At 47.7% G+C, this 27,985-nt stretch overlaps 1 protein-coding gene and 2 non-coding genes across 4 annotated transcripts; all 3 read left to right on the top strand.

Annotated features, from left to right (window-relative positions):
• Positions 1-1,766: 1,766 nt before the first annotated feature.
• On the top strand, positions 1,767-1,870 carry LOC129018526 (small nucleolar RNA U13). Its single transcript, XR_008495345.1, has one exon. It is a non-coding gene; the product is annotated as a small nucleolar RNA U13 (small nucleolar RNA).
• A 7,421-nt stretch (positions 1,871-9,291) lies between these two features.
• Positions 9,292-9,453, top strand: LOC129018505 (U1 spliceosomal RNA). Its single transcript, XR_008495325.1, has one exon. It is a non-coding gene; the product is annotated as a U1 spliceosomal RNA (small nuclear RNA).
• A 4,490-nt stretch (positions 9,454-13,943) lies between these two features.
• Positions 13,944-27,962, top strand: SNF8 (SNF8 subunit of ESCRT-II). Of its 2 annotated transcripts, XM_054460002.2 has the most exons (8): positions 13,944-14,106; positions 14,803-14,853; positions 17,681-17,819; positions 21,203-21,307; positions 22,084-22,156; positions 24,973-25,114; positions 26,607-26,681; positions 27,718-27,962. In XM_054460002.2, exons 1-8 carry the CDS (start codon positions 14,053-14,055, stop codon positions 27,853-27,855), a joined length of 777 nt encoding a protein of 258 aa, XP_054315977.1. In that variant the 5' UTR covers positions 13,944-14,052; the 3' UTR covers positions 27,856-27,962. The 2 variants fall into 2 exon arrangements, with proteins under 2 accessions (XP_054315977.1, XP_054315978.1); XM_054460003.2 differs by lacking the exons at positions 13,944-14,106; positions 14,803-14,853; positions 17,681-17,819 and having other exon boundaries at positions 21,203-21,472.
• Positions 27,963-27,985: the final 23 nt, after the last annotated feature.

Below are 27,985 nucleotides of genomic sequence, written 5' to 3' on the forward strand. Positions count from 1 at the left end.
AAATATGGTCTGGGCATGGTGGCACATGCCTGTAATCCCAGTACTCTGGGAGGCTGAGTCTGGAGGATTGCTTAACCTCAGAAGTTCAAGACCAAACTGGGTAACAGAGTGAGACCCCATCTTTTTTTTTTTTTTTTTTTTTTGAGATGGAGTCTCACTCTGTCGTCCAGGCTGGAGTGCAATGGTGCAATCTCGGCTCACTGCAACCTCTGCCTCCTGGGTTCAAGTGATTCTCCTGCCTCAGCCTCCCAAGTAGCTGGGATTACAGGTCCCCACCACCACACCTGGCTAATTTTTTTTTTTTTTTTGAGATGGAGTCTTGCTTTTGTTACCCAGGCTGGATGGAGCACAATGGCGAGATCTCAGCTCACCGCAGCCTCCGCCTCCCAGGTTCAGTTGATTCTCTTGCCTCAGCCTCCTGAGTAGCTGGGATTACAGGCATGCGCCACCACGCCCAGATAATTTTGTATTTTTAGTAGAGATGGGGTTTCTCCACGTTGGTCAGGCTGGTCTCGAACTCCCGGCCTCAAGTGATCTGCCTGCCTCTGTCTCCCAAAGTGCTGGGATTAAAGGCGTGAGCCACTGTGCTAGGCCTAATTTTTTATTTTTAGTAGAGACAAGGTTTCGCCATGTTGGCCAGGCTGGTCTTGAACTCCTGGCCTCAGGTGATCCGCCTGCCTCGGCCTCCCAAAGTGGTGGGATTATAGGCATGAGCCATCGTACCTGCCTGAGACCCCGTCTTTAAAATAAAAAATAAAAAGAGGGCGGGTGTGGTGGCGCAAGCCTGTCATCCCAACACTTTGGGAGCTTGAGGTGGGCAGATCACTTGAGGTCAGGAGTTTGAGACCAGCCTTGCCAACATGGCAAAACCTCATCTCTACTAAATGTACAACAATTAGCTGGGCATGATGACAGGCACCTGTAGTCCCAGCTACTCAGGAGGCTGAGGCAGGAGAATCGCTTTGACCCAGGAGGCAGAGGTTGCAGTGAGCTGAGATTGCGCAACTGCACTCCAATCTGGGTAACACAGCAAGACTCTGACTCTGTCACGCACACACACAAAAAAAAAGTAAAGTAAAGAAAAGAAAAGGATCATTTGAGGTCAGGAATTCGAGACCAGCCTGGCCAACATGGTGAAACCCTGTCTCTACTAAAAATACAAAAAAAAAAAAAAAAAAAAAAAAGAACCAGGCATGGTGGTGCACGCTTGTAATCCCAGCTAATCGGGAGGTTGAAGCACGAGAATCACTTGAACCCAGGAAGCAGAGGTTGCAGTGAGCTGAGATCACACCACTGCACTACATCCAGCCTGGGTGACAAAGTGAGACCCTGTCTCCAAAAAAAAAAAAAAAAAAGAAAAGGAAATATGGTTTTTACTTGCATCTGTTAATTCATCTATTTATTCTACAAGCACTTATTGGAAAGTTAATATTGGCAGGGGCTGTGCTAAACACTGTATATACAGCAATGAAGAAAATGGACACAATCCTTGCCCCCGAAGAGCTTAAAGTCTGGTGACAAAGAAAGACCTCTAGTTTTTTTGTGGTTTTGTTTGTTTTACTGGGAGAGTCTTGCTGTGTTACCCGTGCTGGGGTACAGTGCTGTAATCATAGCTCACTGCAACCCCGAGCTCCTGGGCTCAAGCGATCTTGCCACTTCAGCCTCCCGAGTAGCTGGGAGAAGTTGGGACTACAGGCATGTGCCGCCACGCCCAATTAACCAAAAAAGAAAAAAAATTCTGTGTAGAGAAAAGGTCTGTTCCTCTGATCCTTTTGTAGTGCATGAGTGTGATGATTGGGTGTTCACGGGCATGTGTGAGATGTGCCACCCTTGAACTTTGTTACAGTGTTGGCACATTACCCTTCTGACATGAAGAAAAGAAAAAAAAAGATAGAAAAAAGGAGTCTCGGCTGGGCATGGTGGCTCACGCCTGTAATCCCAGCACTTTAGGAGGCTGAGGCGGGCAGATCACCTGAGGTCAGGAGTTTGAGACCAGCCTGGCCAACATGGTGAAACCCCATCTCTACAAAAATACAAAAAAATATTAGCCAGGCATGATAGTGGGTGCCTGTAATCCCTGCTACTCAGGAGGCTGAGGTGGAAGAATCACTTGAACCCAGGAGGCAGAGGTTGCAGTGAGCCAAGATTGCGCCATTGCACTCCAGCCTGGGTGACAGAGCGAGACTCGGTCTCAAAAAAAAAAAAAAAAAGGCCAGGTGCAGTGGCTAATGCCTGTAATCCCAGCACTTTGGGAGGCCGAGGCGGGCAGATCACGAGGTCAGGAGATCGAGACCATCCTGGCTAACACGGTGACACCCCGTCTCTACTAAAAAAAAAAAATACAAAAACAAAATTAGCCAGGCGTGGTGGCTGGCGCCTGTAGTCCCAGCCACTCAGGAGGCTGAGGCAGGAGAATTGTGTGAACCCGGGAGGCAGAGCTTGCAGTGAGCCGAGATTGTGCCACTGCACTCCAGCCTGGGCGACAGAGCAAGACCCCATCTCAAAAAAAAATAAGAAGAAAAAAGAGGCCGGGCACGGTGGCTCACGCCTGTAATCCCAGCACTTTGGGAGGCCGAGGCGGACGGATCATGAGGTCAGAAGATCGAGACCATCCTGGCTAACACAGTGAAACCCTATCTCTATTAAAAATACAAAAAAATTAGCTGGGTGTGGTGGCGGGCGCCTGTAGTCCCAGCTACTCAGGAGGCTGAGGCAGGAGAATGGCGTGAACCTGGGAGGCGGAGTTTGCAGTGAGCCGAGATCGCGCCACTGCTCTCCAGCCTGAGCGACAGAGCGAGACTCCGTCTCAAAAAAGAAAAAGAAAAAAGGAGTCTCCCTATGTGGCTCAGAATGGTCTTGAACATGTGGGATCAAGTGATCCTCCCGCCTCGGTCTCCCAAAGTGTTAGGATTACGGGGTGTGGGCTGTTGTACCAGGCCCAGACTTTAATTTTTATATTTATTTACTTATTTAAAAGATCCTCGAGTCATAAAGACCTTCCTTCATTTTTGTTTTTTTTTTTTTTTGAAAGTGAGTCTCGCTCTTGTTGCCCAGGCTGGAGTGCAATGGCGCCATCTCGGCTCACTGCAACCTCCGCCTCCTGGGTTCAAGTAATTCTGCCTCAGCCTCACAAGTAGCTGGGATTACAAGTGTGCACCACCACGGCCGGCTAATTTTTGTATTTTTATTTTTATTTTTATTTTTATTTTTTGAGACAGAGTCTTGCTCTGTCGCCCAGGCTGGAGGGCACTGGCGCGATCTCAGCTAACTGCAAGCTCCGCCTCCTGGGTTCACGCCATTCTCTTGCCTCAGCCTCCTGTAGCTGGGACTACAGGCACCTGCCACCATGCCCGGCTAATTTTTTGTATTTTTAGTAGAGACGGGGTTTCACTGTGTTAGCCAGGATGGTCTCGATCTCCTGACCTCGTGATCCACCCGCCTCTGCCTCCCAAAGTGCTGGGATCACAGGCGTGAGCCACCGCGCCTGGCCCAATTTTTGTATTTTTAGTAGAGACAGGTTTCACCATTTGGCCAGGCTGGTCTTGAACTCCTGACCTCAAGTAATTGGCTTGCTTCAGCCTCCCAAAAAGGCTTTAAATGAACCACTGTATTACAGCCCGGGTGAGAGAGCAAGACTCCATGTCAAAAATAAATAAATAAATAAATAAATAAATAAATAAATAAATAAATAAATAAAATAAAATCAGAGAGTGAGTGGCCGGGCGTGGTGGCTCACGCCTGTAATCCCAGCACTTTGGGAAGCCAAGGCGGGTGGATCACTTGAGGCCAGGAGTTTGAGAGCAGCCTAGCCAACATGGCAAAACCCCATCCCTACTAAAAACACAGAAAATTAGCTGGGTGTGGTGGCATATGCCTGTACTCCCAGCTACTTGGGAAGCTGAGGCAGGAGAATCGCTTGAACCCGGGAGGCGGAGGTTGCAGTGAGCTGAGATTGCAGCGCTGCACTACAGCCTGGGTGACAGAGTGAGACTCCATCTCAAAAAAAAAAGCATATATATATACATATATATACGTATATGTATATATATATCATGGAGTGGGTTTCTTGCTCCAATCAGAGCACCGTCCTGTCTTCGCTGCTCCTTATCCTCTGCTCTGGGAGGTCCACGTAACTGTGCTGTAGCTTCTCTCACCCTGTGACCTGCAGATATTGGGAGATCCATAACTAAGACACCAGGACACCCCGGAAGCTGGGAAAGCAACACTTTGATGCCTTGTGTATGCTTCTCCAATCCAGAGGATGGGCCATCAACCCACAAAAGATACACAAAGCCCAGGACCAGCTGTAAAGCTCCTAAAGTCACTTGGCCAGGTTTCATTGTTTGTATTGTTGGTGTGGCCTCTGCTAACAAGCATAAAACAAATTAATGCAACCTGTCCACCCATGCCGTGGAAATGACTGCAGCACCCCCTTCTCTACAGGCTGAGGAACCATCGTGGAAGAGGTGGGTGCATAAGATTGTATGAGCCGGATTAGATGAGTGGAGTGTGGTCACGAGAGGGACTTTATTTTAAATCCTAATCTGACATGTAATTTCTGATTTACCCAGAAGTGCCTCCGAAATTTCTACTTGATGTATTATGCTTTCTGTAGGAACACTTATTCACTGTAAGTTTCCTCCAAAACAACCCTTGATGCTGTTGCAGAAATCATAGGCTGTGAGGCTTGTAAATACCTACACATTCCTTCCAGAGCACTTATACTTTTCCCCAGGATATAAGCCCTGAGTCTGGGGGTTGTTATGTGGAGATCTACCCATCTTGCGGCCACTCAAGACCACCCTTCTGTCTGTAAGTTATCCTCATAAATTACCTAAAACCAAAATTAATAAATAAAATCAAATCAGGGAGAGAGTGGCAACCAGATTGGCCAAAGGGCTGGCAGTGAGCAAAATGGGGAGAGCGCAAGACAATGGGAGGGGTAGGATTGTGCCTCAAGGCATTCTACTAACCAAACAAAACTCCTTTTTTTTTTTTGAGACAGAGTCTTGCTGTGTCACCCAGCCTACTTTAAATTTTCTTTTTTCTTTTTTCTTTTTTTTGAGACAGAGTCTCGCTCTGTCGGCCAGGCTGGAGTGCAGTGGCAAGATCTCAGCTCACTGCAACCTCTGCCTCCTGGGCTCAAGCAATTCTCCTGCCTCAGCCTCCCAAGTAGCTGGGATTACAGGTGTGTGCCACCAGGCCCAGCTAATTTTTGTATTTTTAGTAGAGACAGGGTTTCACCATGTTGGCCAGGCTGGTCTCAAACTCCTGACCTCAGGTAATCTGTCTGCCTCGGCCTCCCAAAGTGCTGGGATTACAGGCGTGAGCCACCGCACCCAGTCAAATTTACTTTTTTAAAAAAATTTTCAACTTTTATTTTAGATACAGATATTTATGTGCAGATTTGTTACACTGGAACATTGCATGATGCTGGGGTTTGGAGTACAGGTCCTGTCACCCTGGCAGTGAGCATAGAGCCCGATAGGTAGTTTTGCAGGCTTTTTAAGGCTTTTAATTTTCTACCTCATGGAGGCAGTGCAGTGCATGGTTAATAACAATTATTATATTATCATTTTTAGAGGGTTATGATAAAGCTTTAAATGAGATCATCATGATAAAAAAGAAAAGGAAGACAATGTTTACAAAATGCCTAGCACAATGCCGAGCCCATAGTAAGAACATTGTACAAATGGAAAAAAGCTAACTTCTTTTTTTAGAGTTGGGGGTTTCCCTCCGTTGCCTAGGCTACAGTGCAGTGGTGTGATCATGGCTCACAGCAGCCTCAAACTCCTGGGCTGGAGATCTTCCTGCCTCAGTACTCCACCCCCTTCTGCTCCGTGGCTGGAATTATATTAATATGTGTGAGCCACCATGTCCAGCTCAAAACCAACCTCCCCCAAAGACATCCAAGACCCCAGAAATGTAGATTCAAATTTCTCCCCCAGACAATCAGTTCTATCATGGAGAATCACTAAAATAAACCCTGTAAACAAAGGCTTGCTCTAAATTGTGTGTACAGATTCCAGGAGCTCCAGAAATTTAAAGGAATAGAAACCAAGAATGTCAGAGCTGAAAGAAACCTTAGAGGTCAACTGGAGGCTGAGTGCGGTGGCTCACACCTGTAATCCCAATATTTAGGGAGACCAAGGTGAGAGGATCGCTTGAGCCCAGGAGATCAAGACCAGCCTGGGAAACAAAGCCAGACCTTGTCTCTACGACAATATAAAAAAATTAACCAGGCATGGTGGCATGCATCTGTAGTCCCAGCTGCTTGAAAGGCTGAGGCCACAGGATCCCTTAAGCCCAGGAGTTCGAGGTTACAATGAGCTATGATGGCACCACTGCATTCCAGCCTGTGTGACATAAGTGAGACCCTGTCTCCAAAAAAAAAAAAAAAAAAATTAAAAGACCATGTTCTAGCCGGGCGCAGTTTCTCGCGCCTGTAATCCAAGCACTTTGGGAAGCCGAGGCAGGTGGATCACCTAGGGTCAGGAGTTCGAGACCAGCCTAACCAACATGGAGAGACCCCATCTCTACTAAAAATGCAAAGTTAGCCAGACGTGGGGGCGCATCCCTGTGGTCCCAGCTACTCGGGAGGCTGAGGCAGGAGAATCGCTTGAACCCAGGAGGCGGAGGTTGCGGTGAGCCGAGATTGCACCATTACACTCCAGCCTGGGCAACAAGAGTGAAACTCCATGCCCCCCTCAAAAAAGACCATGTTCTTAGCCACCCTGCCACGAAGCCAATGAGTCACTTAAAGCAAATGAGGGATTCCGTAACGGTCAGCATTCGGTGATGTGCTGGAAGCAGGCACAGTGGCGAATGCCTTGTCCCATCTACTTGAGAGACTGAGGCAGGAGGATCACTTAAGCCCAGTTGTTCAAAGCTGTAGTGCCCTGCGATGGCACCTGTGAATAGCCACCGTACACATCCTGGCAACATATCAAGCCCATGATCAGAGTATTTACACCATGGACATAGGCAAATGCTACAAATCAGGGTTCCCCTCTCCCAACCTGGCAAGGTAGTTGTTAAACCCTTACCAGGATATCACTGGTCAGCATATTTTCCCTAAAATTATAAAAGGGTACAAATGTATCTGCATAGGAGGATGAGCATGTCTGCCTGAGTGTGGCTACACTCAGCGTAGCCACTGAGGTCCACTTCATGCATCTAAGGGACTAGGCATAGCCAGGCGTGGTGGCTAACGCCTGTAATCCCACACTTTGGGAAGCCAAGGCAGGCGGATCACCTGAGGTTAAGAGTTCAAGACCAGCCTGGCCAATGTGGTGAAACCTTATCTCTACCAAAAAGCCAAAATTAGCCGGCCATGGTTGCGAGCGCCTGTAGTCCCAGCTACTTGGGAGATTGAGGCAGGAGAATCTCTTGAACCCAGGAGGCAGAGGTTGCAGTGAGCTGAGATCACACCACTGCACTCCAGCCTGGGCAACAAAAGCAAAACTCGGTTTCAAAAAAAAAAAAAAAGTCCAGGCGCGGTGGCTCACGCCTGTAATCCCAGCACTCTGGGAGGCTGAGGCGGGCGGATCACCTGAGGTCGGGAGTTCAAGACCAGCCTGACCACCATGGAGAAACCCTGTCTCTACTAAAAATACAAAAACTTGGCCAGGCTTGGTGGCACATGCCTGTAATCCCAGCTACTCTGGAGGCTGAGGTAGGAGAATTGCTTGAACCCGGGAGGCAGAAGTTGCAGTGAGCCAAGATCGCACCATTGCACTCCAGCCCAGGCAACAACAGCGAAACTGCACCTCAAAAAAAAAAAAAAAAAAAGGGACTAGGCATGTGTGTATGCATTTGAAGGCATGAGTGATTAAATCTAAGTGAGCAATTGTGAGTGAGCAAATCAGTGTGTATACCTTAGGGCACTGTATAATGAGTCAAAGAGTAAGGGAGGAAGCAGGTATATCTAGATGGTGTCAGTCAGTACCTATGGGACCAAGTTTTGTGTTTGGAAGTTATGTAGTTAAGACCTCATATGATGGCTGGGGGTGGTGGCTCATGCATGGAATCTCAGCTCTTTGGGAGGCCAAGGTGGGTGGATCACTTGATGTTAGGAGTTTGAAACCAGCCTGGCCAACATGGCGAAACCCTGTCTCTACTAAAAATACACAAATTAGCCAGGTGTGGTGATGTGCGCCTGTAGAACCATCTACCCGGGAGGCTAAGGCAGGAGAATTGCTTGAACCCTGGAGGCAGAGGTTGCAGTGAGCCGAGATCACGCCATTGCACTCCAGCCTGGGCGACAGAGGAAGACTGTCTCAAAAAAAACCAAACGAAACAAAAGGCCGGGCGCAGTGGCTCACGCCTGTAATCCTAGCACTTTGGGAGACCGAGGTGGGCAGATTGCCTGAGCTCAGGATTTCCAGGCCAGCCTGGGTAACATGGTAAAACCTCGTCTTCACTAAAGCACAAAATATTAGCCAGGCATGGCGGCGTGCACCATAGTCCCAGCTATGCAGGAGGCTGAGACAGGAGAATTGCTTGAACCCAGGAGGTGGAAGTTGCAGTGAGCCAAGATCGTGCCACTGCACTCCAGCCTGGGCGAGAGAGCGAGATTCCGTCTCCAAAATAACAAAAACAAAATTAGATTTGGCAGCTGGGCAAGATGGCTCACGCCTGTAATCCCAGCAGTTTGGGAGGCCAAGGCAGGTGGATCACTTGAGGTTAGGAGTTCAAGACCAGCCTGGCCAACAGGGGTGAAACCCTGTCTCTACTAAAACTACAGAAATTAGTCGGGCGTGGTGGCAGCTACTCGGAAGGCTGATGCAGGAGAATCGCTTAAACCCAGGAGGCAGAGATTGCAGCGAGCTGAGATTGTGCTACTGCACTCCAGCCTGGGCAACAAAGGGAAACTCCATCTAAAAAAAAAAAAAAAAAAAATGCCAGACGCAGTGGCTTATGCCTGTAATCCCAGCACTTTGGGAGGCCAAGGTAGGCGGATCACCAGAGATCAGGAGTTTGAGACTAGCCTGACCAACATGGAGAAGCCCCATCTCTACTAAAAATACAGAATTAGCTGGGCGTGATGGCGCATTCCTGTAATCCCAGCTACTTGGGCGGCTAAGGCAGGAGAACTGCTTGAACCCGGGAGGCGGAGGTTGCGGTGAGCTGAGATCCCGCCATTGCACTCCAGCCTGCGCAACAAGAGCGAAACACTGTCTCAAAAAAAAGAAGAAGAAGAAATAGATTTGGCTTCAAATAACAGGAAAACACAAAATAATAGTGGCTTTAGTAAGACAGGACATTATTTCTCTTTCTCATAAACACTCAATACTTACCTGGCAGGGGAGATACCATGATCCTGAAGGTGGTTTTCCCAGGGCGAGGCTCATCCATTGCGCTCTGGATGTGCCGACTCTTGCGATTTCCCCAAATGTGGGAAACTCGACTGCGTAATTTGTGGTAGTGGTGGACTGCGTTCGTGCTCTAGTAAAATTAAAAATAAAAATAAAAAAATAGGCTGGGCTCACGCCTGTAATCCTACCACTTTGGGAGGCCAAGGCGGGTGGATTGCCTGAGCTTGGGAGTTCGAGACCAGCCTGGGCAACATGGTGAAATCCTGCTTCTACTAAAATACCAAAAAAAAAAAAAAAAAAAAAAAAAAAAGCTGCGTATGGTGGCGTGCTCCTGTAGTCCTAGCTACTCGGGAGGCTGAGGCAGAATTGCTTGAACCCAAGAGGCAGAGGTTGCAGTGAGCCAAGATCGTGCCACTGCACTCTAGCCTGGCGACAGAGAGAGACTCTGTCTCAAAATAAATAAATAAACACTCAGAGATTGGTGGCCTAGGGCTAGTATGACAGTCTGCTCTGTAAAATCCTTAGGGATCGAAGCTCATTGGACTCATGGTTCCACCATTCCTCTAGGTCCAAAATGGCAGCTACATGTCTTGCCATCAACCTTTGCTCTCATCCTCTTTTTATCATTTTACTTGAAACCTTCCTAGTAAAATTCACATTCATGGTTTCACTGTGTTGATTCCAAAACTGTAACTCAGTCCAGCTCTTTTTATTTTTATTTTCGAGGCGAGGTCTTGCTATATTGTCCAGCCTGGTCTTGAACTCCTGGCCCCAAGAGATCCTCCCAGTCCAGCTCTTTTTAAAAATTTATTTTAAAAACAGAGACAGGTCTTCATATGTTGCCCAAGCTGGTCTCAAACTCCTGGGCTCAAGCAAGCCTCCTGCCTTGGCCTCCCAAAGTGTTGGGATTACAGGTGTGAACCACTGTGCCCAGCCAGCTCTTTTTTTTTTTTTTTTGCTACAGATTTTCACTCTTGACGCCCAGGCTGGAGTGCAATGGCACAATCTTGGCTCATTGGAACCTCCATCTCCCAGGTTCAAGGGATTATCCTGCCTCAGCCTCCTGAGTAGCTAGGATTACAGGCATGTGCCACCATGCCCGGTGGCGCATTTTTAAAAATAAAAAAATATTTAAAAAAATAAAAAATTAGCCGGTGTCGTGGCATGCGCCTGTAGTCTCAGCTACTCAGGAGGTTGAGGCAGGAGGATCGCTTGAACCCAGGAGGCAGAGGCTGCGGTGAGCCGAGATCGCTCCACTGCACTCCAGCCTGGGGGACAGAGTGAGGTTCTGTCTCAAAAAAACAAAAATACTCTACTCTTCATTATTTCGCCAATATCCTCTTCATTCTGTGGCCACCCTCTCTGAACGGCACTACAATGTTACCCCAGGTAGAAAACTGAGCATCTCTCGTACTTGTCCCACCCATGCCACCCTATTTGTTTTACCACCCTTTCTTTCTTTCTTCCTTCCTTTCTTTTTTTTGTTGAGATGGAGTCTCACTCTGTTGCACAAGCTGGAGTGCAGTGGCTCGATCTCGGCTCACCGCAAGCTCCGCCTCCCGGGTTCACGCCATTCTCCTGCCTCAGCCTCCCGAGTAGCTGGGACTACAGGCGCCCGCCACCACGCCCAGCTAATTTTTTTGTATTTTTTTAATAGAGACGGGTTTTCACCGCATTAGCCAGGATGGTCTTGATCTCCTGACCTTATGGTCTGCCTGCCTCGGCCTCCCAAAGTGCTCGGATTACAGGCGTGAGCCACCGCGCCCGACTCTTTTTTTTTTTTTTTTTGAGATGGAGTCTCGCTCTGTCGCCCAGGCCTGAAGGCAGTAGCGCAATCTTGGCTCACTGCAACCTCTGCCTCCCGGGTTCAAGCGATTCTTTTGTCCCGAGTAGCTGGGACTACAGGCGCCCGCCACCACAGAGACAGGGTTTCACCACATTGGCCAGGCTGGTCTTGAACTCCTGACCTCGTGATCCACCCGCCTTGGCCTCCCAAAGTGCTGGGATTACAGGAGTGAGCCACCGCACCCAGCCTCACTCTACTTTCTTAATATCTCTTGGATTTGTCCCATTCTCACTTTCCTTATTGCCACTGTCTTTGTTCTGGCCCTCGTCCTTTCTAGTTTGGATTACTACAACTGAGATGAATTAAATCCAGGCTGCCACTGAGACAGGAAAATAGGGTCTAGAGGCAGGCAACACACTTCAGCTATGAGAGGAAATATCCTTTTCATAGGGCATACACTGAGTAAATGGGACTTCGTAACTTTACTTCATCCTTTTCATTTACGTAGGGCATGTGTACCCCAGGTAGAGGGCATTTAAATTCACAAAAAAACTCTGTAACAGAACCTTTGAGCCCCTATGCTTGGGCCTGCTCCCGCACTGTAGAGTTTTCTTTTCTTTTTTTTTCTTGAGACGGAGTTTCGCTCTTGTTGCCCAGGCTGGAGTGCAATGGCGCAATCTCGGCTCACCACAACCTCCGCCTCCTGGGTTCAAGTGATTTTCCTGCCTCAGCCTCCCGGGTAGCTGGGATTACAGGCATGTGCCACCACGCCTGGCTAATTTTGTATTTTTAGTAGAGATGGGGTTTCTCCATGTTGATCAGCCTGGTTTCGAACTCCCGACCTCAGGTGATCCATCCGCCTCAGCCTCCCAAATTGCTGGGATTACAGGCGTGAGCCACCACGCCCAGCTGAGTTTTCTTTTTTCTTTGCTTTTTTTTTTTTTTTGAGATGGAATTTCCCTCTGTTGCCCAGGCTGGAGTGTAATGGTGCGGTCTCAGCTCACTGCAACCTCGGCCTCCCAGGTTGAAGTGATTCTTCTGCCTCAGCCTCTCAAGTAGCTGGGATTACAGGTGTGTGCCGACACATCTGTCTACTTTTGTATTTTTTTTTAGTGGATAGAGGGTTTCACCATGTTGGCCAGGCTGGTCTCGAACTCCTGACCTCAAATGATCCACCTGGGTCAGTTTCCTAAAGTGTTGGGATTACAGGCGTGAGCCACCGCGCCCGTGCTACTTTCATTTTCAATAAATCCCTTAATTCCTTCCTTGCTTTGTTTGTGCGTTTTGTCCAGTTGTTTGTGCAAAACCCCAAGAACCTGGACACCCTCCCCCGTTAACATATTTTGGCGAGCCAGCCAGGAGGAAATTATAAGCCCAAAGTTTGGGATTTATTTTCCCCCTTTTTCCTTTTCCTTTCTACTCCATAAAGGAGAATCTCTCTGTCTTCCTTTCCAACCCGGGACCGTTGGTGGGCAGCACCTAAACATGGAAGCAACTGCAGGTTTTTGGCCATGGCCAGTGAAACTAAGGGGTTTCCATGTGGAGAAGCCTAACTACCACCCCATGGTTCGCTTAAGGAACCTGGGTCTTTTTCATTTTTTTCCTTCCTTTTTTTTTTTGAGATGGAGTCTCGCTCTGTCGTCGAGGTTGGAGTGCATCAGCAAGATCTCTGCTCACTGCAACCTCTGCCCCTCGGGTTCAAGGAATTCTCTGCTACAGCCTCCTGAGCAGCTAGGATTACAGGCACCAGCCACTACAACCGGCTAATTTTTTGTATTTTTAGTAGAGACGGGATTTCACCATCTTGGCCGGGCTGGTTTTGAACTCCTGACCTCGTGATCCACCCGCCTCGGCCTCCCAAAGTACTGGGATTACAGGTGTGAGCTACCGCGCCCGGCCACAGATGACTGATTTTATCTCAAACAATGAATAACAATCATAACTGATATTTATTTGTGTGCCAGGCATTGCACTATATAATTTACTACATTTTTGTTTTTTGAGACGGAGTCTCGCTCTTCTTGCTCGGGCTGTTGTGCAATGGCGCGATCCTGGTTCACTGCAACCTCCGCCTCCTGGGTTCAAGCGATTCTTCTGCTTCAGCCTCCCGAGTACCTGGGATTACAGATGCGCACCACCACGCCCTGCTAATTTTTTTGTATTTTTAGTAGAGACGGGGTTTCGCCTTGTTGACCAGGCTGGTCTCGAACTCCTAACTTCAGGTGATCCACCCGCCTCTGCCTCCCGAAGTGCTAGGATTACAGGCTTGAGCCACCGCGTCCGGCCATGAGTAGGTATTATTCTATTTCACTACGGCGGATAGTGAAATATAAAGACATTAAAATAATTTGTCTTAAGTTCCTGGACCATATGTAGTGGAACTGAGCTTTGTAGCCAGGCAATCTGTCTTCAGAGTTCAACTTAACTTCAAGGCGCTTCGTAGTCAGAATCCTTTTTATGTGATTCCAACAGGTTAACTCCATTAGGGCAGAGGGCTATTTTATGCTCAATATGGAACCCTGGATGGCCAACACAGCGTTTGGCACGTAGGAGGTGGTCCAGGGGCATTTGATGACCTCCAGGCAGTGGAGGGGCAGTCGAGGAAGACTAGGGCCCCAGGCGCCTACGTGGGCGGAATGCACAAGGTTGGCCTTGGCTGCCGGGGCTCCATGTCCCAGCACTAGCCAAGGAGGGCCTCGGCGGCGCTCGAATACTCGTGCTTTCCTCGCCCCGAGGCTTTGCGAATCTTGGCCACTAGCTACAGGCGGGGTCGCCGGGCCGGTAGGAACTGGAGACACTCAGCCTCGCGGCAGGAAATGCGGCTCGTGGCTTCCGGCGCGTGCAGATGACGCGCGGCTCGGGCTTCCGCCTTGGGGAGCCGGCGGCGGAGTCCGGGACGCGGAGATCTGGGGTCCCGGCAGCTGGGCGGCCCGCGGGCCCAGGGTGGGGATGCACCGCCGCGGGGTGGGAGCTGGCGCCATCGCCAAGAAGAAACTTGCAGAGGTGAGCAAGAAGAAGGCCGACCCACAACCTGCCCCTGACCCGTGCGAGACTGAATTGTCCCGGAGCAGAGTCCTACCCGTTCCTCCCAACAGAATCTGAGACTGGCTTCTCGGCCCCGGGACACAGAATTTCTCCAGCTTCCGGTGGATTGGCAGCGTTCCCAGATGCCCAACCCTTTCTCCCACTTACCCAAGTTTAACTACAAATGGGATTCTACTCACAAATCTACAGTCGTCGATTCTACTCCTTCACCCTGTCCTTCTCCCTAAGAAAACAATTTAAGAGAGACCCTCCTCTTTTCATCCCAAAGCTGTGGCAGCACAAATGGGGGACCCCAGCGCCCACTCTGTTTTTTTTGTTTGTTTTTTTGAGACGGAGTCCTGCTCTGTCGCCCAGGCTGGAGTGCAGTGGCGCGATCTCGGCTCACTGCAACCTCCACCTCCAGGGTTCACGCCACTCTCCTGCCTCAGCCTCCGGAATAGCTGGGACTACAGGCGCCCACCACCACGCCCGGCTAATTTTTTGTATTTTTAGTAGAGACAGGGTTTCACTGTGTTAGCCAGGATGGTCTCGATCTCCTGACCTCGTGATCCGCCCGCCTCGGCCTCCCAAAGTTCTGGGATTACAGGCGTGAGCCACCGCTCCTGGCCCCCAGCGCCCACTCTCTTAACTTATGCTGGTCTCTTTGTCTGACAGGCCAAGTATAAGGAGCGAGGGACGGTCTTGGCTGAGGACCAGCTAGCCCAGGTGAGTCGGTTGGGGAGCCCCAGGCAGGGAGGGAGAACTAACAGGGCTGGCCAAGACACCTTGGATACGAACTTGATTGTGTAGAGTGAACTAGAAATAGGGTGTTTGGCAAATTTTGATTTCTGAGCCGCTGAGATCTTTTAGGTGACTTGCTAATAACAATAATGGCTAACATCTTTGAGTGATTACATGCTTGTAACATCCCAGGCGTTTGTCTGTTTTCTTTACATAGACTGTCTTGTTCAGTCCTCATTACAGTCCCATAAGGAAGGAACCCTATTATTCTGAGGTGTTTGTTTGTTTTTTGAGGGAGTCTTGCTCTGTTGCCCAGACTGGAGTAGAGTGGCACGATCTCGGCTCACTGCAGCCTCCGTTTCCCGGGTTCAAGTGATTCTCCAACCTCAGCCTCCCGAGTAGCTAGAACTACAGACATGCGCCACCATGCCCGGCTAATTTTTGTATTTTTAGTAGAGACAGGGTTTCTCCATGTTGGTCAGACTGGTCTCAAATTCTTGACCTCGTGATCCGCTCACCTTGGCTTCCCAAAGTGCTGGAATTAAAGGCGTGAGCCACCATGCCGGGCCCTAATTTTTGTATTCTTTTTTGTAGAGGCAGGGTTTCGCCATATTGGCCAGGCTGGTCTCAAATTCCTGGCCTCAGGTGATCCACCCGCCTCGGCCTCCCAGAGTGCTGGGACTACAGGCCTGAGCCCCAGCGCCCGGCCGTATTCTGAGTTTAAAATTGAGAGCCGGGTGCTGTGGCATATGCCTGTAATCCCAGCACTTTGGGAAGCTGAGGAAGGCTGATCACCGGAGGTCCAGAGTTCGAGACCAGCCTGGCCAACTTGGTGAAACCCCGTCTCTACTAAAAATACAAAAATTAGCTGGGTGTGGTGGCGGGCCCTTGTAGTCCCAGCTACTGGGGAGGCTGAGGTAGAAGAATTGCATGAACCCAGGAGACAGGTTGCAGTGAGCCAGGATCATGCCACTGCACTCCACCTTGGGGGACAGAGCAAGACTCCATCTCAAAAAAAAGAAAAAAAAAAAAGGCCGGGTGTGGTGGCTAACGCCTGTAATCCCAGCACTTTGGGAGGCCGAGGTGGGCAGAAATTGAGGACACTGGGGTGTTAAGTAATATATCCAAGGTTATATGGGTAGTAAGTGGTAGAACTGTTATTGATTTAGGTCCTCTGGGGCTTTTCATTTTAAATACCTCAGAATAAAATGAAAATATTGCCTAACCTGTGGCACCTACACCACCATCATGACATCTAGGCACATACCAGGACAGTGTGTGAGTGATGGGGGGTGCACCTCCTGTGCAGTTTTCTTTTCCAGCCCTTCCCTTCTCTGTACGTGCTCCGAGTTTACCCAGTGATTGTGATTGGGGAAGAAGTGGAGGAAGCCGTTAAGCAGGAAAATGGGGCTGTGAGCTGAGGCAAAATAGTAAACCCAGGCTGTGCTTTTCAAAAGCTCCCACTCACAGGGGAGATGGCATGCAGGAATCAACTGAAAATGGTGATTAAAATAATGTGGAGGTTTCTTTTTCTTTTTTTTTTTTTGAGACCGAGTTTTCACTCTTGTTGCCCAGGCTGGAGTGCAGTGGCGTGATCTTGGCTCACTGCAACCTCCGCCTAAGAATGTGGAGGTTTCTAACAGTTTTATGTGAGAATTAAATATTGGGCTAGGAGTGCTTATTTTTGGTGGGATAGAAGATGGTCCTTGTTAATTAGGAAAAGAGAAAGTCAGAAAATCCCCAAGTCTTTTGTATTTAACATGAAATGCAATCTGGCAAATTACAGTCCCAGAGCAGTTCTTTATCTGGAATTGACCCCCAGGGAGGTTCATGACTCAAAAGTTTTTTGTTTTGTTTTTTTTAAATTTATATTGGTTGATTGATTGATTGGCCCTGTGCGGTGGCTCACATCTGTAATCCCAGCACTTTGGGAGGCTGAGACAGATGGACTGTTTGAGGTCAGGAATTCGAGACCAGCCTGGCCCACATGATGAAACCCTGTCTCCACTAAAAATACAAAAATTAGCCAGGTGTGGTGGTGCATGCCTGTCGTCCCAATGAGTTGGGAGGCTGAGGCAAGAGAATCGCTTAAACTGGGAGGCGAAGGTTGCAGTGAGCTGAGATTGTGCCAGTGCATTCCAGCCTGGGCGACAAAGCAAGATTCTGTCTCAAAAAAAATTAAAAAAATATATATTGATTGATTGAGACAGTCTTGCTATGTTGCCCCAGCTAATCTTGAACTCCTGGGCTCAAGTGATCCATTGTGGGATTACAGGTGTGAGCCACCATTCCTGGCCAGACTCAAAGGTTATAAACAGATTCATGTGACGCTTCATTTTTTTCCCGTCCAGCCTTTCTGTCAGCAGGGGGGTAAAGATTTTCTAATGGGTGAACGCTGCATTCCCTCATTTCTAAGATACAATGAATTATTAGGTACATCTTCAAATTAATAAGTTTTTCTGGGAAAAAGAAAAGGAACACCACATTATATATACACCTTTTTCTTTTTTTGTGCATATATTTGGTTGTATATATGTGCACCTTGATTATTAAATGCATGCTGATTTTAGAAGAGGAATGCACGAAAAATTGTATATTTTGAAAGTGAGAAAACAGTACAGCATCCCATTTCTGCTGACAACAGAACTGTGAAGGAGAGGCAGGGATAAGAGAGATGGTAAACAGCATAATGGTAGGCTGAGGGAGACTGGTTATTTCAGCCTTTGCCCTGCCACAGGGCTGGGGACCTGTTTTTGGCATCTGATTATCATTTGGCTGGGCTGCCCTTCACCACTCCCTGTCCATCCAACAGATGTCAAAGCAGTTGGACATGTTCAAGACCAACCTGGAGGAATTTGCCAGCAAACACAAGCAGGAGATCCGGAAGAATCCTGAGTTCCGTGTGCAGTTCCAGGACATGTGTGCAACCATTGGTGTGGATCCACTGGCCTGTAAGAAGTTGTCTGTAGGGGTCCAGTGTTCTTAGAGAGTACCTGACGGACAGAAGCTCACATAGTTGTTGTTACCACTGTTGGGGCATCCGCTAGAAAGGCCTGCAGGAAGACCCAGAGGGTGTTGTCTTTTTGAGACGGAGTTTTGCTCTGTCGCCCAGGCTGGAGTGCAGTGGCGCAATCTTGGCTCACTGCAAGCTCTGCCTCCCAGGTTCACGCCATTCTCCTGCCTCAGCCTCCCGAGTAGCTGGGAATACAGGCGCCCGCGACCACGCCTGGCTAATTTTTTGTGTTTTTAGTAGAGATGGGGTTTCACCATGTTAGCCAGGATGGTCTCAATATCCTGATCTTGTGATCCGCCCGCCTCCGCCTCCCAAAGTGCTGGGATTACATGCATGAGCCACTGCGCCTGGCCAAGGGTGTCGTCTTTAGGGAGTACCTAGCAGGATGGCTAGTTCCCAGTCTGATACGGAAGATAGACCGACTATCGGCTGAGTAGCCAGTGTCCATGATCATTCCTTGAATGATCTACAGTAGAATTTTTTATGGCATTTTCCCTCTTTATTAAAAAATATTTAATTTTGGCCAGGTACAATGGCTCATGCCTGTAATCCCAGCACTTTGTGAGGCCAAGGCAGGCAGATCACTTGAATCCAGGAGTTAAAGATCAGCCTGGGCAACATGGCGAGACTCCATCTCTACAAAAAGTATAAAAATTTGCCATGTGTAGTGGCATGTGTCTATAGTCCAGCTACTCGGGAGGCTAAGGTGGGAGGATTGCTTGAGACTGGGAAGTTGAGGCTACGGCAAGATCTTGTTTAAAAAAAAAAAATTTTTTTTTTTTTTTTTTGAGACAGTCTTGCTCTGTCACCCACACTGGAGTGCAGTGGTGCCATCTTGGCTCACTGCAACCTCTGCCTCCCAGGTTCAAGCAATTCTTGTGCTTCAGCCTCCCAAGTAGCTGGGATTACAGGCCTGCACCACCAAATCTGGCTAATTTTTGTATTTTTTGTAGAGAGGAGGTTTCACCATGTTGCCCAGTTTGGTCTTGAACTCTTGGGATCAAGTGATCGGCCTTTCTTGGCCTTCCAAAGTGCTGGGATTACAGGCGTGAGCCGCTGCACTGAGCCCTTCCTCATACTTATAAACTTTAAAAAAAATTATTCGCCGGGCGTGGTGGCTCACGCCTGTAATCCCAGCACTTTGTGAGGCTGAGGCGGGCAGATCATAAGGTCAGGAGATGAGGCCATCCTGGCTAACACAGTGAAACCCTGTCTCTACTAAAAATACAAAAAATTAGCCAGGTATGGTGGCACATGCCTGTAATCCCAGCTACTCGGGAGGCTGAAGCAGGAAAATCACTTGAACCCGGGAGGTGAAGGTTGCGGTGAGCCAAGATCACGCCCCTGCACTCCAGCCCAGGCAACAGAGCGAGACTCCATCTCAAAAAAAAAAAAAAGAAATTACTAATTTATTATTTTTTAGTGTTGAGGTTTCTGTCACCTAGGCTGGAGTGCATTGGTGCAATCAGCCCACTGCAGCCTTCAACTCCAGGGCTCAAGTTACTTTCCTGCCTCAGCCTCCTGAGTGAAGCTGGGACTAGAGGCGTGAGTCACCGTGCCTGGCCCCAATGTTTTTTTTGTTTTTGTTTTTTTTTTTTTGAGACAGAGTCTCGCTCTGTTGCCCATGCTGGAGTACAGTGGCGCGACAATCTTGGCTCACTGCAACCTCCTTCTCCTGGGTTCAAGTGATTCTCCTGCCTCAGCCTCCTGAGTAGCTGGGACTACAGGCGTGTACCACCATGCCCGGCTAATTTTTTGTATGTTTAGTAGAGACAGGGTTTCAGCGTGTTAGCCAGGATGGTCTTGGTCTCCTGACCTCGTGATCTGCCCCTCAACCTCCCAAAGTATGGGATTACAGGCGTGAACCACTGCTCCTGGCCTGGCCCCAACTTTGTAAACATATATGGGATTATAATATAATTACAACTGCTCTACAACCTACATTTTTTTTTCTTTTTTTTTTTTTTGGTGAGATGGAGTTTTGCTCTTGATTCCCAGGCTGGAGTGCAATGGCGTGATCTTGGGTCACTGCAACCTTTGCCACCCAGGTTCAAGCGATTCTCCTGCCTCAGCCTCCCAAGTAGCTGGGATTACAGGTGCCCACCACCATGCCTGGCTAATTTTGTATTTTTAGTAGAGATGGGATGTCTCCATGTTGGTCAGGCTGGTCTCGAACTCCTGACCTCAGGTGATCTGCCTGCTTCTGCCTCCCAAAATGCTGGGATTACAGGTGTGAGCCACTGCACCCAACCTGCATTTTTCACTGAATAGAATATTGTCGTCAGTGGATTGTTTATTTATTTATTTTTTATTTCTACACTCCTGGTAACTTGCAGAACATTCAGTGGATTTTTGAATGCTGAGTCGGCATATTCTTTCTCTTAGTCTTGTCTAGACCATATTTCCCATTATATTTCACTGTATGCTTTGTGAATGGAAACTCGTTTTTTCAGTATCCTGAGCCAGAATTAGCCAAATAGAAATGACTTTTGTTTTATTTTTATTTTTTTTTGAAACGCAGTCTCGCTCTGTTGCCAGGCTGGAGTGCAGTGGCGTAATCCCGGCTCACTGCAACCTCTACCTTCCGGGTTCAAGCGATTCTCCTGCCTCAGTCTCCTGAGTAGCTGAGATTACAGGCACGCGCCACCACGCCTGGTTAATTTTTGTTTTTTTAGTAGAGATAGGGTTTCACCATATTGGCCAGGATGGTCTCGATCTCTTGACCTTGTGATCCACCAGCCTTGGCTTCCCAAAGTGCTGGGATTACAGGCGTGAGCCACTGTGCCTGGCTGTATTTTTATTTTTTATTTTTTTTTGAGACAGAGTTGTGCTCTTGTTGCCCAGGCTGGAGTATGTCGGCGCGATCTTGGCTCACTGCAACCTCTGCCTCCTGGGTTCTAGCAATTCTCCTGCCTCAGCCTCCCAAGTAGCTGGGATTACAGGCGCACACCACCACTCTTGGCTAATTTTTTTTTATTATTAGTAGAGATGGGGTTTTGCCATGTTGGCCAGGCTGGTCTTGAACTCTTGGTCTCGAGCGATCCGCCCACCTCAGTGTCCCAAAGTGTTGGAATTACAGGCGTGAGCCACTGCGCTCAGCCAGAAATGACTTTTAGATTGCCTACCCTCTGGAATCGTCTCACCCTGTTCTTCAGCAGGAGTTACCGTGAGTCCAGTTGTTTCCTGAGTAGCAGATGGAGCAGAAGAACTTCATGCCATGCAGGGAAGACTTCCCATATGATAGATGTTTTAATGCAGGTTTGAAAGAAAAGAAGGATGTAAATTAATCAATAATCGAGATTTTGTTTTTCTGTCTTGTAGCTGGAAAAGGATTTTGGTCTGAGATGCTGGGCGTGGGGGACTTCTATTACGAACTAGGTGTCCAAATTATCGAAGTGTGCCTGGCGCTGAAGCATCGGAATGGAGGTGAGGGTGGCTAGGTCCTGTGAACTGGACTCTGGACTTCTCTGAGAGGGAGAAAACCGTAAAAGATTATCGTTTCCATCCTGCAGTCTACAGGCCTCTAAGGACTTGAGAGACATCTTAGCTGTTTCATGCAGTTGAATCCATGGCAAGTCTCCATGGCCAAGGGTAAATAGAATTACCTGAACGATTGTCTCTGTTCTCCAAAGATCTTTGGCCAGGAAGGTCTAGTCCCTAGTCAGTACAGAAAATAGTAGGGAGGTAGGAAATAGGCCTTTTCCCCTGATGTCTGATGTGTCTGGAGTGATTTTCTCATTAGTATCTATAGTCCTGCACTGTCTCTCCGACGTATGGGAATGCCAACTGAGTCTGTGTTCCCTAAAATGTGACCTTAAAATTTGTCATCTGGTGATGCCATCTTTCTTAGTAAGCACATTAAATGGTGTGGATTGAAGTTACACAAAGAAAACTTAAAACCATTTACAAATCATCATCGACTATAAATAGACATGGCCTTGATGTCAAGAGGACATTTATAGTTTTTCAAAGATGATACTGCTTGTTTTTAGATTTTCATAGCTCTCACTCTGTTGACAGGCCTAGCAAGGTCTCACAATCCATTTCTCATATTATGGTCAGTTATTTCATAAGGAGAGAGTTAAAAAAAATTAGGAACTAGAATGTTATTTGCTACTTGTAGGCCACTGGAATTGTATGACTGTCAACTTATTTGAAGTGGGTAATCTCTTTTTCTGATTTCTGTTCCCTGTCTCCAATAGGTCTGATAACTTTGGAGGAACTACATCAACAGGTGTTGAAGGGAAGGGGCAAGTTCGCCCAGGATGTCAGTCAGTAGGTCTTGTCTTCCAATCCCTTGGAGTACAGAAAGAGGTCTTTAAAATTCAGATGGAACTCTTTTCTCTCTATTCCTCATGTCTAGGCTAGCTTAGAAATCTGTATGATCTCCATATCATACAGAAAAAAAAAAAACAAAAAATAAGAGATAGGGTCTCACTGTTGCCCAAGCTGGAGTACAGTGGCACGATCACAGCTTACTGCTACCAAGATCGTTGCTTACTGCAGCCTCAAACTCTTGGGCTCAAGTAATCCTCCCACCTCAGCCTCCCAAGTAGTTGGGATTATAGGCATGGGCCAGTATGGCTGGCTATTTTTAGAAAACAGAAAATATAGATTTAAAAAAGGAAACAAAAACCATTATTTCTCAATTAAGAGATTACAACTGCTATATATTTTAATGTAGTTCCTAAGCATTTTTTCATGTATTATTTTTTTAACAAACTTGGGGCTATATATAGTCTTTTTTTCCTTTGAGAAAGAGTCTTGCTGTCACCCAGGCTGGAGTGCAGTGACCCCATCTTAGCTCATTGCAACCTCTGCCTTCTGGGTTCAAGCAATTCTCATGCCACAGCCTCCCCAGTAACTGGGATTACAGGTGTACATCACCATGCCCGGCTAATTTTTTTTTTTTTTTTTTTTTTGAGACAGAGTCTCACTCTGTCGCCCAGGCTGGAGTGCGGTGGCGCAACCTCTGCTCACTGCAAGCTCCGCCTCCCGGGTTCACGCCATTCTCCTGCCTCAGCCTCCTGAGTAGCTGGGACTACAGGCACCTGCCACCACGCCTGGCTAATTTTTTGTATTTTTAGTAGAGACGGGGTTTCACTGTGTTAGCCAGGATGGTCTCGATCTCCTGACCTCGTGTCCACCCGCCTCGGCCTCCCAAAGTGCTGGGATTACAGGTGTGAGTCACCGCGCCCGGCCGCCTGGCTAATTTTTGTATTTTTAGTAGTGATGGGGTTTCACCTTGTTGGCCAGGCTGGTTTTGAACTCCTGGCCTCAAGTGATCTGCCCACCTCAGCTTCCCAAAGTGCTGGGATTACAGGTGTGAGACACCATGACTGGCCAGGGCTGTATATAGTCTTGAGATTATTTGAGGCCAAGGAGACTAGAGTAGGTGCCTAGAAAGGCTGGGGAAAGAGGTGGTAGTGAGATGATGGAATATAAATTTATCTAGTTCTCCAGCCTCTATGTGCGAGTCCAATTTGAGAAAAGATAAAAGGCTGTTTTTGATGTAACTTCCAAAGAGTCGGCCTACTATGAGATCTTGAAGACCTAGAATATTCAAAGAAAAGTAAAGAGGCTGGGTGCAATAGCTTACACCTGTAATCCTAGCTCTTTGGGAGGCTGAGGTGGGAGGATCGCTTGAGGACAGGAGTTCGAGACCAGCCTGGGCAGTGTAGTGAGACCTTGTCCCTACAAAAAATAAAATTAGTTGGGTGTTGAGGCATGCACCCATTGTTCTAGGCTGCAGTGAGCTATGATTGCACCACTGCACTCCAGCCTGGGACACAGAGCAAGATGTCATCTCTACTTTTTTTTTTTTTGTTTTTTGAAATGGACTCTCGCTCTGTTGCCCAGGCTGGAGCACAGTGGTACAATCTCAGCTCACTGCAACCTCCGCCTCCCGGGTTCAAATGATTCTTCTGCCTCAGCCTCCTGAGTAGCTGGGATTACAGGTACCTGCCGCTGGCGCCCTGCTAGTTCTTGTATTTTTAGTGGAGATGGAGTTTCACCATGTTGGCTAGGCTGGTCTCGAACTCTCGGCCTCCCAAAATGCTGGGATTACAGGTGTAAGCCACCGCGCCCAGACAAGACCTCATCTCTTAAAAAAAAAAAAAAAGAAAGTGATAACAAAAGATTACTAGCCATACTCATTGCAAATTTCATGAAGAGAGGGTGAGCATTTGAAGCATTTCAGTTTGCTATTCTTGGGGGTTGGAGAATGCATTCCAATCTACCTAAAAGTGCCCTTTCCCTGGCTGTTTGGATGATAACATTTTTTGAGCTTTGGCAGAGGTTTTAAACTCTGTATGTGGGCTGGATATGTGATCTACACACTGTTTTGTAGGTTTTCTTTTTCTCTGATTTCAATTAGAATCAGAAAACTTGGCAGTATTGGGTTTGAATTTCCACTTGGCAATAATTATCAGCTGGGTTGCCCCCTTTAAAATAGATAAGCATTCTCTAGTTTACCACAGGTGACACTACCCCCCGTTGCCTCTTCAGCTCACTCATTCACATTTCCTGATGGGCATCTGCAAGTGTATCTTTGACCTCTGCCTGGGTGTTGGAATGAGTGGTTCGCTGAGCAGAGAGCCTGACTCCTGTGTATCTCCCATGATTGTCCAAGCATCACTTATTGCTCCTTGACCCTGTCTTTTTACTGACTAAGTTGAGTGTTGTGCAGCCTTTTATTATTTTAGAGGCAGGGTCTCGCTCTGTCACCCAAGCTGGAGTACAGTGGTGCACAATCACAGCTCACTGCAGCCTTGAACTCCTGGGCTCAAGTGATCCTCTTGCCTCAGCCTCCCAAGGATTATAGGCGATTGCCACCATGCCCTGCTAATTTTTTATTTTTAGTAAAGACAAGGTCTTGCTGTGTTGCCCAGGCTGGTCTCTAACCCCTGGGCTCAAGCAGTCTTCTCAATGTGGGCATCCCAAAAGTGTTGGGATTATGGGTATGAGCCATTGCGCCTGGCAGTTGTGCATTCTTCTAAATTTTCTGTCAGTATCCTGCCCAGGGCAGAGCTGAAACTGTGTTGTTAGGTCTGATCTGCCAAGGGTCGTTAAGCAACTCTTCCTTACCTCAGAGATGACCTGATCAGAGCCATCAAGAAACTAAAGGCACTTGGCACTGGCTTCGGCATCATCCCTGTGGGCGGCACTTACCTCATTCAGTCTGTTCCAGCTGAGCTCAATATGGATCACACCGTGGTGCTGCAGCTGGCAGAGGTACTGGTGCACCTTCGAGTGTGTGTGTGTGCAAGGGACAGTCTGTGATGCAAGTCTGGAGCAGTTCTCAGCTCCTGCTCCTCATTATGCAGGTCTTTTGCTGAGACTATCCAATGGATGAACTACTCAGGCCTGTGCTTGTTCAGCAGACATTTATTGAGCAGCTACAGTGCAAAGCACTGGGCCAGGCTGTGGGGCATATAAAGATAAGAATGATAAAATTCCTGCTCTCAAGGAGCTTACAGTCTAGTCAGGTGGGCAGACATGCAGACGACTAACTAGATTTCTTTGGGTAGCAAGACTCTTTGATGTCTTTTGGAACTACTTTATGGATTCTTCAAAAACAGATTTTAAAAAATCTTGTTTGCCATGCCCCCATCCCTCATCATGCCTTAAGCATATGCCATCTTCCCCCAAATCCCCATCAGGTATTTAGGATAGATATGTTCAATTTTCTTTATTATTTTTGAGATGGAGTTTCACTCGTTGCCTAGGCCGGAGTGCAATGGCGTGATCTCAGCTCACTACAATGTCGGCCTCCCAGGTTCAAGTGATTCTCCTGCCTCAGCCTCCCGAGTAGCTGGGATTACAGGTGTGTGCCACCACGTCCAGCTAATTTTGTATTTTTAGTAGAGAAGGGGTTTCTCCATGTTGGCCAGGCCTGAGGTTGGTCTCAAACTCCCGACCTCAGGTGATCCGCCCGCCTTAGCCTCCCAAAGTGCTGGGATTACAGGGGTAAGCCACTGCACCCAGCCCAGTTTTCTTTATAACGTAAAACAGAACTAAATAAAGGAAGGGCTTTTCTGTATTGGAGGATGAGTAGAATGAGGCAGGGCAAGAGCTGAATATTTAAATAATGGAGATTATTAGCAGTTTATGATTATCACCATTTCTTCCCATCAATTAATTGTCCAGAATCTTCCCTTGTCATGCTCTAGAGTGCTTTGCAGAAGTCTAACTTAATATGTTAGTACGAGGGACCCCACCTTTTTTTTTTTTTTGAGATGGGAGTCTCGCTCTGTTGCCCAGGCTGGTGTGCAGTGGTGCAATCTCCGGCTCACTGCAGCCTCCATCTCCCAGGTTCCAGCGATTCTTCTGCCTCAGCCTTCCGAGTAGCTGGGATTACAGGCGTGTGCCACCATGCCTGGCTAATTTTTATATTTTTAGTAGAGATGGGGTTTCACCATGTTGGCCAGGCTGGTCTCAAACTCCTGACCTCAGGTGATCCACCCACCTCGGCCTCCCAAACAGTGCTAGGATTACAGGCATGAGCCGGGACTCCACTTTTAAGATTGAACCCACCAACCTACCTCTGTCATGCTGAAAGTCACTTCTCTCTCTCCCCACTGGAACCTTTAAACATTTTCTGTGTTCTCTCATGCTTGACAGCTTTTCCTCCTTTCTGGGTAAGTCTCTTGTTCCTGGGCAGATCCTGGGTTCTAAGGGAAGGTGCACTCTTAACTGATTCAATCCCCATTCCTCCTTCCTTCAGAAGAATGGCTACGTGACTGTCAGTGAGATCAAAGCCAGTCTTAATTGGGAGACCGAGCGAGCGCGGCAAGTGCTGGTATGCAACTTTGGAACAGTCCAGAAAAGACAGGCAGGCCCCAGTTGGGAGGATGTGGGTTCCACAAACGCAGGAACTTCAGCATTGCTTTGCTAGCCTTCTGCCTTGAAGGCTACTGCTGTCATGCTAGAAGGAAGCCCAGCACTTCTCTGAAGATGGCACCAAAAAGGTAGAACTAGGAAGGCAGGTTCCTAACTCTGGCGTGCACACAATACCAGGCTGCCCCTGCTACTTGGGGAACCGACACTCTCTCCTGAACATGCTGAGCCTGGAGTTGCTGGTCAGATTAATGTAGTTTGTACTGGAAGTAACACTGTTAGTACAGTGAATTATTAACTACATTAATTACATATCTGTAATTATCCACTAAGCATTATATTGCATAGTATATACTCTAGCTTTATATATACAAATTTCATTGTACTGAAGAATGAATGATGTGAAGAGGGAGCAATGTAAGAATGTAAGAACTCCGGCTTCAGTACCTTTTTTCCTTATCCAAGCAATTCAACTGTCTAAACCTTTCATTTCATCTGTAAAATGGGGATAACGTAATTATTTACCTAATGATACTGGACAGAAACAACCCATTTTGAGCATATTTCCAGCTCTAGGAACTGAGTCTATTCTTGCATAAGTATGGTCAATCATGTTTGCTACCCGGAATAACTTAACTCAAAGGTAGCTAAACAGTGATCTCTGTTTAGTTTCTGGGGAAATGGAGGCAGTGATTTGCTGAAGGCCATACAGCAAGTATCTCTGTAGCCATGTGTTCTTTCCACTATATCCCACTGTGCTAGGCTCTACCCCTCTTCCTCAGCAGCACAAGTTAAATGACTTCGTAGCATTTTTCAAATTCAGGCAAAGGCCAAGGCCAAACAGCTCATTTAGTTGGTTGTGTAAATGTTTGAAGGCACTTAGTAGATTTAGTTTGAAAACCTCACTGAAGCCAAAATAGGTGTGGGGGTTGATTACCTACCCTTTGTCTATGGAACCTCCCTGTTCTCAAACCACTCTTCTTCCCTTTTCCCTCCAGGAACACCTGCTGAAGGAAGGGTTGGCGTGGCTGGACTTACAGGCCCCAGGGGAGGCCCACTACTGGCTGCCAGCTCTCTTCACTGACCTCTACTCCCAGGAGATTACAGCTGAGGAGGCCAGAGAAGCCCTCCCCTGACTGCGTGTGGAAGGGCACACAGCAGCAGGCAGGGAGGAGGAGGTGGTGGCAAATAAACCTGGGCAGTTTTGTTTATAAAAAAAAAAAATAGAAAAAAGTTCCAAGTTTTTCTTTCTTCCCTCATTTTATT

The sequence above is a fragment of the Pongo pygmaeus genome, chromosome 19 (assembly GCF_028885625.2).
Source record: "Pongo pygmaeus isolate AG05252 chromosome 19, NHGRI_mPonPyg2-v2.0_pri, whole genome shotgun sequence".
Taxonomy (NCBI): Eukaryota; Metazoa; Chordata; class Mammalia; order Primates; family Hominidae; genus Pongo; species Pongo pygmaeus.

Excerpts from the sequence above, each read along its gene's own strand:
- SNF8 (XM_054460002.2), top strand. The coding sequence starts at position 14,053 with ATGCACCGCCGCGGGGTGGGAGCTGGCGCCATCGCCAAGAAGAAACTT. Across the intron at positions 14,107-14,802 it reads CCAAGAAGAAACTTGCAGAG|GCCAAGTATAAGGAGCGAGG; the intron begins GTGAGCAAGAAG and ends TTTGTCTGACAG. Across the intron at positions 25,115-26,606 it reads TGGTGCTGCAGCTGGCAGAG|AAGAATGGCTACGTGACTGT; the intron begins GTACTGGTGCAC and ends TCCTTCCTTCAG.